The sequence below is a fragment of the Vicia villosa genome, linkage group LG1 (assembly GCF_029867415.1).
Source record: "Vicia villosa cultivar HV-30 ecotype Madison, WI linkage group LG1, Vvil1.0, whole genome shotgun sequence".
NCBI classification, from domain to species: Eukaryota; Viridiplantae; Streptophyta; class Magnoliopsida; order Fabales; family Fabaceae; genus Vicia; species Vicia villosa.
In genome coordinates, this window is record NC_081180.1 from 80,322,060 (window position 1) to 80,334,690 (window position 12,631).

Genomic DNA, 12,631 nt, shown 5'->3' on the forward strand with positions numbered 1-12,631 from the left:
TATTTCAATGAGATTGCATATATATATATATTTAAAATGAATTAGTTGGCTTTTCCAAATAACAAACCACTAACTCAAAACATTACAATAATCACAAAACAGATTTAGCAAATTCCAGAAGATGAACAAAAACAAGAAAAGAAGAAAATGGAACACTAACAGCAACAAAAGCCATAGCCCCAAAAGCAACACTTGGCCTAGTATTCATCAACTTGGTCTGTAAAATACTCATTGCTTCACATATGATTGAATCATAATTTGTATAATAGCAACTTTTCTCCCATTCCATCCAATTAGAAGGTGCTTCATAGTTCTTCTCAATCATGTTCATCTCATGGATCCTTTTCCGTAGGATTATCATACTTTCATCCACTAACTTGCCACCACCGAAATTATTCTCTCTTTTGGAAGCCATAATTGGAACAAATGAAATGGATTTCTTGCAATTAGAATCCTTTGATTTGGTTGATGAAAATTGGTGGAATAATGGGGTGGAATTTATCAAAGAAATGGATTGCATATTGATTTATTTTTTTTTTGGTCTTGTTTAGAAAATGTTGATTGATTTGGTAGGTATTTGAAGGGAAGAACAATGACATATCATATTTATAGGCATTTATGGGAAGGTTCCATTTGCTGTGAATAATTAATTAATAAAAAAGTGAGCCTAGATAAGAATGAATATTTTTTTAAAAAAATAATATAAAAAAAAGTGCGGCAGAACCGTGTTTTTTATTCTTTTGCAATAATCTTTATCAAAACGTGTTTATAATACCCACTTGTCAAATTGTGAAAGTGGCTCGTGTAATGGCGGTTAATTGTTACTCCATCAGTTTTATAAAAAGAATAAAAAAATAATATTCAGTTGAAAAATTGTATATACACACTTAAAATAGGTAGGCGTTTTTATTTTATTAATTTCCACTTTCAGCTTCAAGTTCTCTGTATATTGTCTGTATGCATTAGTATATTACTATTGAAGCAATGATTGAAGATAATTTGATTAGTGTGATCGAGTTTTCAATTTCCAGCAGGGCAATAATTAATGGCATTTGGCAAAAATACAATCTATAAGTGTTGGTTCAAGGAACTTTCGGTTGCGTCTTGCTTCTCAAATAAAAAGACGGCTATGTTTGGTTCAATGTTTGAAGTATCAATAAATGATTTTAGAAGTTTAAAATCAATTTTATTATATATTTAATTAGTTTTTTTTGGTCGAACTAGTAATTAGAAATCATCTAATTAATAGTAGGAGTGTTCGTGGTTCGATTTGGATCGGTTTTAAAGTAAAAACTCATTCAATCAATAGATAATTTTATTTGCGATTCAGTTTTTTCTTTGATACAAAGGAGGGCCAAATCCCAAAGGAAAAAAGACTACACTGTAATAATCCTAGAGGAAGACACTCCTCTAAAATCATTCTCAAAGTTTTTCATCAAAAAGCGGGGAATAGAAGAAAAAACTTTAAACCCTCCTTGAACACCAATACCAACTTTAGCAAGATCGTTAGCACAAACATTAGCTTCTTGGAACGAATGCACCAATTCACAACTAGTAAATTTAGTAATCAAATCACGAGTATGATGAACCAAATTTGAACTTCCATAGCGCTGCTCCCAACTACGACAAAGGATATCCACCGCTTTCTTTGAGTCAGATTCAACTTCCACGTGCGTAAAGCCTTGTTGCATGGCCAGATTAATACCCTCATAAATCCCCCACAGCTCCACATTCAAAACACTACCGCACCCAACAAACTTTATAAAGCCAATAATCCAACTCCCCGACGCATTCCTAATGATCCCACCACAACCGGAAAGCCCCTGGTTATTTCTTGCACCATCTACATGCACCTTGACATAGCCACACCACGGCCTGCACCAATGAATCCTCTCAGTTTCCTTCTCTCTGTCAAAAACTTTATGTCTCACCTGCAAAGCTTCCTTATAGGCCCTAACCTTTTCCATTGTAACATTCTCCATCTGCAAGGGCCTCACAAAATTTTGCACATGTTTCTCCTTATTTCTCCAAGACCACAAGGTATGACATCCTTATGAACATCACCACACACATTAAGAAGAAACCAATCCTGCAGATTCGTATTATCAAACGCATGAGTTGTGCCTGCTGGAAGTTTTGTGTCCCAAACTGATCTCGCATATTTGCAATCACGCATGACATGCAGAGTAGTTTCGTTAGCATTGCCACACAAGTCACACCCTGCACTGCTTAAACCATAGCCATTCTTCCTGTTGTTTGTTAAAATCTTGTCATGCTTTAGCAGCCAAATGAAAACCGTGACTCTTTCAGGCACCCTCAAATCCCACACCTTCTGCCAAGCCGCTCTATCATTTGAGCCTTCTTCTTTAGATAAGAATCCGTACATAGGGCTGATTGTATAAGATCCATCTTCTTCAGTTGCTACAAGAAATTTATCTTCCTCTTGATTTATACCAGGCGGAGCGAAAGTCTGAATGCGTAACCGAATATCCAAAGGGAGCCACTCCAAAGCCTTCCAATTCCAATCTCCTTCCTCACTCACCAAATCACACACTAAGGCATGCTTCCAAACTTCCGGTATATGCACATTCAGCTCTTATATGCACTTTCCTTGCTGCACCCAAGGATCACTCCAGGCCTTAATACTCTTCCCATCCCCAATCCTCCACTGCCCATGCTCCAACAATTTCTCATTGGATTTAGTAATTGCTTTCCAAAGGTTGGAGTCAGTAATCTTAAAAGTTAGCTTTCCATTAAGTCCATCACCTTTATACTTCCCTCTAAGAATGTTGCACGAAAGGTCATTATCACCATTAATCATTTTACAGCCCAACTTCATAATACATGCATCATTCATCACATGCAATTTACGAAGCCCGAGACCCCCAAACTTTTTAGCTCTCGTATCTCAGCTAACTGCATGATATCTCTTCTTTATCTCAGTGTCACCCCATATAAAATTCCTTTGGATCTTATGAATTTCATCTATACACGCCTTGGAAATACGGTTCGTCATCATCAGATAAATGGGAATTGCTTCCATTACTCGCGATTTAGTTTGATTTTGGATGATATGTTAAAAAAAATCCAATTTGATCCGATCCAATTTAATGCAGTTTAATTTGGATCGATTTTTGAATATCCAAATTATAAATTATATTTTTATTAATATTATAAAAATATTAATAAATTATAGATTTTATATTTGGATCGATTTTTAGATATTCAAATTATAAATTATACTTTTATTAATATTATAAAAATACTTTTTTTTTTTTGATAAGCAATATTAGATTTAATATATAGAGAGTACAAGGGGTACTCTAACCCGAAAAACAACTAACAATTACAAATTAATGAAGTCCAGAGGTGCGTGCACCCAATTATAAAAAGAAGAACATCTTCTATTTCGCGAACCTATCGCTTGCCAAATCCACGACACCACTTTTATATTCGCGACCAAGTCCTCTAATACACAAGGTTCATTCTCAAAACAAAGCTTGTTCCTTGCATTCCAGATTATCCATATAGTTGCCAGCCAGAGTAAACATATTTTCTTCTTCTTTACTTTCCCCTTGAGAGCTATAATACACTGTTCTAAGTGATAAATGCCAGCCCCCCCCCCCCCCCCCTCCACCATCTGAATTTGTAACCAACTTCCTGTGTTATTCCACACATTTTTGGAAAATGAGCAAGAGAACAACACGTGATCTAAGTCTTCCAACTCAGTCCCGCAGAAAACGCACATTTTATCTTGTTCATTCAGAATTATGCCTCTCCTTGCCAATTGAATTTTCGACGGCAATCTATCAAGAAGCACTCTCCACCCGAATACCTTTAGTTTTGACGGAATTTGAGATTTCCAAATCAAGTTCAATGCTGTTGTTTTATTCGCTTCTACCGTGTCTTCCTCGAGTCTGTCCCGCAATGATAGATAGCAGCTTTTCACGGTGAATGCTCCTTCCTCTGCCGGCCACCATATAAAACTATCATTCTTCCTTTCCACAGGTTTTGCTGAAGCTAAAATTTCCAAAAGTTCCATAACTTCCATCAAAGCTGTTGGATCTTCCAGCAGCATGTCTCCTGAAATGTCCAAATCCCAGCGCCAAGAATCCTCCTGCCAGCCTCCCATCTCATATACCGTAGCATTCGGTCGACGCGACAAATTGAATGCAGACGGGAATGTGGCCTTTAGAGGTGATCTCCCAATCCACTTACCATGCCAAAAAGGAATTGTATTGCCTTTTCCTAAAGTAAAATTAATGTTACCAATTATGGTTGAAATAAATGAAATAATAAAAATAAATAAATTAAACTAAGTTTATATATATATATATATATATATATATATATATATATATATATATATATATATATATATAAATAAATAAAAATATATATATATATACATGCGGTTCGGTTTGTATTGGTTTTGAAAAATCAATCCGAAATCTAACCCGAACCGTGTGGTTCTCACAAAATGAAATCCAAATACATTCAATAAAATTTAATTTCTTTGCGGTTTTTAAATTTTTTTTAGATCGCAATTTTTATTTAAATTGATTTGAATTTGAACATCTCTAATTATTAATAGTGGCTGAAGTTCATCTAATTAAAGATGATTCTGTCTTTTAAAATAAAGATTTGCTATTTTAACTGTCAAATTGTCACAAATTTTTAATAGTCAAAATGTTCATACATTTTTTTCATTATCAATATCCAATTCACTAGACCGTAAAATCTTATTCCGAGTCAATTTTAACATCAATAAATTTCAAACTCCCGTCAAAAAATGTTCACACATTTGTTCCGGTCTAAACTCTCATAAATTATTTTTCAGTTTCCCAATAAAAACATTTATGAGAGTTAAAACTTCAATAAATACTTGTGACTTGGTAATGTTTGAAGGTTTTCATAGTAAAAAATTAGTCACAATTGTAGAATTTTGTGGTGTTTAGTTATCTTAATTTTTAGAGTCATTTTCTAAAAGACACTCTATCACGTCCCTCATGATCCATGAGAAAGGAGAATTTAGAAATTATTCTTAGTGGCATTTAATCTAGACCACCGTTCTATTTTTCTTATTATAGAAAAGTTGTTTTTTTCATCATAGATGTATTTGTTTCTTGGATTAAAATTATAATTTTGGAAATAGGAATATTTTTGTCAGAAACTTTATTTTTATTAATGTGTTTGGCAAATAAACAAAGTTCCCAAATTTTTTTTTAGATTTTATTTTAATTAAATTTTAAATATTAAAAATTAAAAAGCTAAATGTGTTAAAGTAATATGAGAGTGGGAAATTATGGTTGTTTATTTTATATTTTTATGAGAATGTAAGATTCTCATCTTTTGACATGAGAATAAAAGTGAAAAAATTCATGAACAAAACTTATTCCTGGAAATATAAAGAGTCCGGGTATAATTTATCAAAATTGAAACAAACAAAGAATATGCGAATTGCAATGTCATACTCCGAAGAATAACATTTGTATCCATGAAACAACCACCCCCTATATATTTAATAGCATTTATATAGTGGAAGCCATGGATGCTGCAGTATTGGAAAACGAAGAAATCTGATTTATTGATAGCAGGGTCATTAATAGTAGAAGATGTAAAGTCTCTTTTGATAAGTTTAATAGAAACGTGAAAATATTAAAATATAAATGAAAAAGTAATTAGTTAAAGAGGTAAATTTACAAAAGAGGAAAGGATATTAATAGTATTCTTGCTGTGAGATTGACACGTGTCCTGACTTGCCAAAAAACTCTTCTGAAATTATATATTAGATAGATTATATTGATATTCTAAATTGATAAATAATTTGAGACAAATAAAAATTGGAAAGAGAACACTTATTGTGAGATAGAGGGAGTACCAATAACTACTACTAATAACTTTCTACATTTGTCTAGTTGATAGAAACCATAATTAAGTACTTTTTTTAACAAACTTTCTTTTCTCTTCAAAAGTTAGTTACAAAAGCAAGCCTAGCTGTTTTTATACTAACAATTAGATAATTTGCTATAGCAGGTCAGGTTATGCCAAGTTGATATCTATCTGTCTTGGAAGTTACAAGCATAGCCTAGTTATGTATGAACTTTTTTAGTGTTACTCTAATATCCCCCTCCTCACACACACACATAAACTCATGGGGATTGAACAACCTGAGTATGTTCCTAAACTCAAGAAACTTAGAAGAAGCCAAGGGCTTTGTGAGGACATCTGCAAGCTGGTAAGAACCAAGGATATGCACAACTTAAAGCATCTTGGCCAACATTTTTTTTTTACAAAAAAGAAGTCAATCTCCATGTGTTTGACTCTAGAGTACATGATAGGGTTGTGAGCAAGCATGAGAGCTAAGAGATTATCACATAGGATGATGGGAGACTTATTAAGAATGTGTACTTTGTGAAGTAGAGACTGAACCCACAATAGATTAGTACTAGCTTGGGCTAGGCTTCGATACTCAGCCTCAGTGTTGGATTTGGCCACAATATGTAGCTTTTTGGATCACCAAGAGACAAGGTTGGAGCTAAAAAGAACATTTCTTTTATCCCTCCTGGTGGCATAAATAATATCCAACAAATTCTGCATCAATTCTGGACGAAATCAAATCAAATATCCATGAGGAAAAGCCTAGAAGAATTATGCTATATACGAAGCTCTATCCTAGCTTTGAAGACACAAATCGTACATTGAAGATCAATAGAGTTTAGGGTTCAAAAGAGTCCTTATTTTATGTACACCCATATGTTTCAGTAACTTGGCATAGTAGATTTGTCTAGTTGAGTTGTAAGATTAAACATCACTCCTAGTTGTGATTGAGGTTGATCACTAAGGTTTAGTGATTAAAAAGTGTAAACATTTGGGTTAGTGTTTGAGAGAAAGTGAGAAGGGTTCTCATATTTAGGGGGATACCTGAATAGAAAGTCATTGGATAGTATTAGGAAGAGTCGTATGAAATTATAGGGTTTGTTGTTGCTTGTAATACTAGTGTACTAGCTAATAATAGTGAATTTTCTTTCTTGGCTTGGAAGCCAACCCTCCAAACAAAGGTGCAGGTTGCTTCAAACTGAGTTACCAATTGATTATATTATTTCTTGTTTTTCTGCTCTATCATCTTGTACAAGTTAAGTATGGTGGTTCTGGTTTAACTTGTCGAACATGTTGCTAGGACATCGCGTGCAACATTTATCTCTTGAGGGACATGAATTCAAAATAGATGAAGACAAGGTAAAAAAGAGCTCAGAAAAGGGAAATCTACCCTCATTGAAGAGAACATCCTTGGAGTTGTACAATCTGCCACCAGGGGAAAATACCTATGACCTTTGTGGAGTAGTAGAATAACCTAGGAAGACACATTCTTGAGACCTAAAATTGAGCATGTTTTTGTGATAAGGCCTAAGCAAAGGAAAACAGGCACATCCAAAGGTCTTGAGAAAACGATAGTTATGAGAAATATGAAATAATAAGGTGTAAGGGACCTTAAAATTAATGGAGGAGGAGGGAAGCCTATTAATGAGATAGACTGTAGTAGAGAAAGCATGGTCCTAGTAGGTCTGTGGAAAGGAAGCTTGAGTGAGAAATGTAAGGCCAAGGTCTACAATGTGCCTATGCTTTCTCCTAACCTCACTATTATGATGGTGGGTATGAAGACAAGTCACTCTGTAAACTATACCTAGATCAACCATACATTTTGTAAATGGCCTGAACTCCCCCACCCCAATTAGATTAAATAGCCTTGAGAGGAAATCCAAGTTGTATTTCAAACAAAGCCTTGAATTGATGGAAAATAGAAAGAGCCTCAAATTTAGTTTTAAGCAAATAAATCAAGGTAAACTTAAAAAAGGCATCAACAAAAGACATGTAATATGAATAATCGAGAGTAGAGGGGCTAGGATATGACCCCACAAATCACAATAAACAAGTTCAAAAGGGATTTAGTATGTGGTGTGTGAAGAGTGTGAGGGAAGTCTATGGGCCTTACACTCAACAAGCAGAACAAAAAAGAATATGATCTTTATTATGAAAAGGAAAATTACAATGTTGTCATACAAGCTTTAAAACATGAACATTTGGGTTCCCTAGTGTAAGATGCCACATATTAGGGAAATTAGAATCAACCCTAGTTGGATAAAATCTAGGGGAATTTTTATTAACAGAAATAGAAGCAGGTAAAGTAGAGGACTTAGTAGTAGAAGATATAGAGATATGAGGAAACTCATATAATCCATCACTCCTAACATGATACTTAAGAAGCTTAGCATTAATGACTTGTGATTTGACAAGGCACTTATCAACAGTGAAAATAAAATAAACATTTTTGTCTTTTGAAAATTTACTAACACTCATAATATTTTTAGTGATTAAGGGAACTAGGAGCAGATGACTAAGAGTGAGTTGTGTGTGAGGTTAGAAATGAGACAAAATGAACTAGAACCAAAGGAGATAATGTGTAAACCTTGATCATTGCATATGCAGATTTGGTCAAGGCTTTCAAAAGGAGTAAATTGTTAAAGGTTGCTAGCTTCACTGGTGGCATGATAGGAAGCACTTGAGTCAGGGAACCATGAGGTAGATGAGGAAGGGGGAGTGTTAGCCACAAAGGTTCTAGGAGAAGGAAGGAGAAGAGGAGCATGTATAGGAGGCTTAGGTTCCACATGAGGTATGTGCCAAAAATTGTTTCCATAGGGAGTCATGTGACTCTTCTAGGGGGATGAAAAGTAAGAGTTACCATTGAAAGAAGATCCCTAAAATTGTTGATTAAACTTGTGCCATCAATTGAGAGAAGCGTGGAAAAATTTAGAGAAAGCCTGACACTGGGTACTGGAAACCTCCCCCATCATCCCCTACCATTTTTTGCAACCATATTGAAAGTACAATCACGGTAATGTATGATATCGTTTATTTATTTTGATGTTTTTGCCAATTTGAATGCAGTTTTTTTAGTACTTATGTATTTACAATTTGTTATTCATTTGATATTCCGGTGCATGTACTATATTCGTATCTCATTTTGTAATGTAATTTATTCAGCTATTATGTTGTTGTATCACTAAGAACTCTTCTTGCTCAATTAAATAAGAGTCTTTGATCCATGATATTATTTCTTTTTTAGCCTAGCAAGTTGCTACTTTGTCGTTTCATCAGGCGTAGCTTGAATCAAAAGTTAGAACTCTTATATATGGATATTGAGTTATTTGATTCGAATCAAGTGTAAAACATTAAACATGATTCGAATCAGTAGCTTTGTGAAAATTGGAAATTGCCTCTATACCATTTGATTTGAATCATAAAATGAACATGATTCGAATCATAACCTCGTGTGATCCAAATCAAGTGTAAAAATTGATTTGAATAAATTGTTTCCATGAAGCTATATTTGGGCTCTGCTTAAATTGATTTGGATAAAAGTTTCTACTTGATTTGAATTAAGGCTTCACAAGACCCATTGTTTATCCTTGATTTAAATAGTTGTTTCTTTAATGAAAGCAACAAGAGAATTAAACGTATGGGTAAAACCCATAGAGACAAAAGTGATTTTGCCTTATCTTCTTAGTGTGTTTATACCCATCACTGTGAGTATTTCTCTTCTTCTCTAGAACAACTTCTTGATTATGAATTTATATCATATTCATTCTACTATTTTTGTTGCATCTTGTTCTTGTGTAATTTGTTGTTATTTTAAGTGAATTAGAGATAGTGAGTTGATTAATCTTTTTGTGTTGTTCATGATTATTCAAGCTCTTGATAACAACCAAGTACCAAGACCTATTTGCCTAGAAATTTACGAGAACCATGTATGTGTGTGTTCTTCATTCACATTCATCTAAACCCTTGACTAACACCTTATGCTTTTAGAGTATTTGTGAGATATTCTTACATTTTTCATCATCTTCATCCTTAGTCTTTTCCGATTGTTAAGGACATTCATATCTAAAGATTGAGTGTTGGTGGGGGGGCTAGGGGTGCATTAAGGTATCGAATGTTTTTGTGTGAAGTTGGTTGTTTCTTACAGGTGCAGAAATAATTTCTTGAATGCAATTTGGTATTTGTTGTTATCTATCAAGAGAGAGTTTCAATATACTCCAAGGAAGACTTTGGTGAGATCAAGTATTAATTGTCTGTAAGGATGAGGTGGAAATTTTCCATATTTAGTAGAGTTGGAAAAATATTGCTCGCTGACAAAGTTGGGAGTTTTCCAATCAATGCTTAGATAATGGAAATCGCTCAGACAAGAAATCGATTGGATCAAGTGAATTGCCACATACGAATACTTGGAGCAGGTTATTAGATCAAGATCTTTTAGAGATCTTATTTTTGTTAGTTGTTGAGTATTTGTATCAACAAAAGGAATTATTGTTTGATAGTTTGGTGTAACCAAAATGCTTATAATCAAACTTATCAAAATAGTGGAAGACCGTGATTATTTTCCAACGGTTTTCAACATCATTGAAGAGTGGAGTAGGCAAAGCGATGATGAACATCGAACCACTATATATCTCTATATATCGTTTTTGTTTCCCTTATCTCCTTTTTATTTTCTAGTATTCATTAATTGTGGTGCATTATTACATTAGTTGTATGCTATATAGGTTAGATCGTTGTTATAGAGATTTAATTTATAAGCTTAGGTCCGTGGTGTATCAATCTTATTCATCTGCGACTATGCCACCCCAAAATTAGACCTGTCACCCCCTACATTTTTTTATTTTAAAATTACCCTTGAACAAGTTAGTGGGGTGAAGAATAAAATTTACGATAGAATTTTCAAAAAAAATTATATATTTTTTTGAAAAATATTATATATATATATATATATATATATATATATATATATATATATATATATATATATATATATATATATATATATATATATATATATATATTTTGTACTATCAAAAATTTCAAATTTATGGTAGTACAAATTTATTTTTTTTGCAAAAAACCCGGTAATTTTTTCAAAATGTCCGATAAAAACTCATGGAAATTTCTAAAAATCCGATATTTTTTCAAAATTTTCGGTGAAAACGCATATGTTTTAAAAATTAATAACTTTAGGCAAGGGTATAATGGTAAAAGGATACCCTTGAAATGGTGTCATGTATAATTTGAATGGTGACATGTATAATTCTGCACGACCTAACACTAAAAGTGTTTGTATGAGATTGTTGGGGCCTCCTTTGATTATCTTAAGGTTCTATATTTAAATTTGACTCTAAATTACAATGTTAAAAAAAATAGATTTTATAATTACATTTATAATTTATAAAAAATATATATATTTACTTGCAAATAATTTTGAGAAAATTACATTACTTACAAATATTTTTAAGAAAAATGTTATTGGAGTTTTTCAATATACAAAATGTTAATGAAAACTTAAGTAAAAAAAGTATGCTAAGAAAATTATGATTTTTTTTTACCGTAATTCATACATGAAATTGGTGAAATAAAAATATGAACAAGTAACAATTGTAACATACTAGCAGCTCTCTAATCCATAGCACCTTTGACGAAATACTTAATACTATATTCTGATTTTATCTTTGTTCTCGTTTGTTATGTTTGGCCGTTCCCAAATTTAGATAGATGAAAAAGCTAGCATTGAGGCATTGGCCAACTCCATCATTTGAGACACAAGTAGTGACATGGACATTGACATGCTTAGCATAATCATAGCTAAAATGCCCACAACTAAGCCAGGTCTAGTGTTCATCAACATCGTTTGCAACAATCCAACTCCATCACATACATCCGAACCATAATTCTCAAAATACTTCTTCTCCCATTCTGTCCAATGAGAAGGAGGTTTAGACTTGTTTTCCAGCATCTCAATCTCACGGATTCGCATTCTTAGAATGATCATGTTTTCATCCACCATCTTGCCATCATAATGTTGCCCAAATGACTCTCTTTTTGAAGCAGAGATAAAACTCTTGTTTTTCTGTGAAATGAATGGTGCACTGCGACGTATTATACTGCATGATGAAGGAGGGATTGGTAATAGTGCAAGAGATGTTGTTTGCATTTTGTTGGAATTGAAAAAGCTTAAGAGTTGCAATTTGTGTTTGGAAGGAATATACAAGACTCCACCTAAATAAGACATGATTGTGCGTGTATTCTGTTGTTAGGGGTTCAATTATTGAAACTTTTTCAAGACGGTGGAGTGGAAGTTTGGGCGTAAAATAAAAATAACCTTAATTCCAAGAAAGAGATATTGGGGACCATATATTTGGAAAATGGAGGTGGCGTGTTGATTTATTTGAATAGTCCTTACGCTAAGCAAGAACCTTCTTATCTTTCTGTTTGCATCACGTTGGATTTGTTTCCTATCTAATCACTTATATCATCATTCAATACCAATTCACCATAGTAGTATAATAATGGAACACACATTAATTTTTAAATCAACAAGTATCATGAAGCAAAGCCGCAAACGCTACGATGCATTTTAAAAACAATGTTAATACGTCAAATAATGACTAGTAGCCTTGCTTAATTTATTTAACATGTCACTTTTTATTAACAAAAGTATTTTAACAATTACTAAAAGAACATATCGTAACGAATGACTTAAAAGGCTCCAATATTGGGCAGGAAATATCAAAGTCTAGAACAT

At 33.2% G+C, this 12,631-nt stretch overlaps 2 protein-coding genes across 2 annotated transcripts; both read right to left on the reverse strand.

The window, feature by feature from the left end:
* Positions 1 to 587, reverse strand: LOC131610551 (uncharacterized). The gene has a single exon (XM_058882524.1). The coding sequence runs from the start codon at positions 518 to 520 to the stop codon at positions 92 to 94; it is 429 nt and encodes a 142-aa protein (XP_058738507.1). The 5' UTR covers positions 521 to 587; the 3' UTR covers positions 1 to 91.
* Positions 588 to 11,084: 10,497 nt separating this feature from the next.
* Positions 11,085 to 12,469, reverse strand: LOC131643303 (uncharacterized). Its single transcript, XM_058913492.1, has one exon. The coding sequence runs from the start codon at positions 12,116 to 12,118 to the stop codon at positions 11,594 to 11,596; it is 525 nt and encodes a 174-aa protein (XP_058769475.1). The 5' UTR covers positions 12,119 to 12,469; the 3' UTR covers positions 11,085 to 11,593.
* Between the last annotated feature and the right edge of the window lie 162 nt (positions 12,470 to 12,631).

Bases quoted from the DNA above. Each gene is read 5' to 3' on its own strand.
- LOC131610551 (XM_058882524.1), bottom strand. From the start codon at position 520: ATGCAATCCATTTCTTTGATAAATTCCACCCCATTATTCCACCAATTT.
- LOC131643303 (XM_058913492.1), bottom strand. From the start codon at position 12,118: ATGTCTTATTTAGGTGGAGTCTTGTATATTCCTTCCAAACACAAATTG.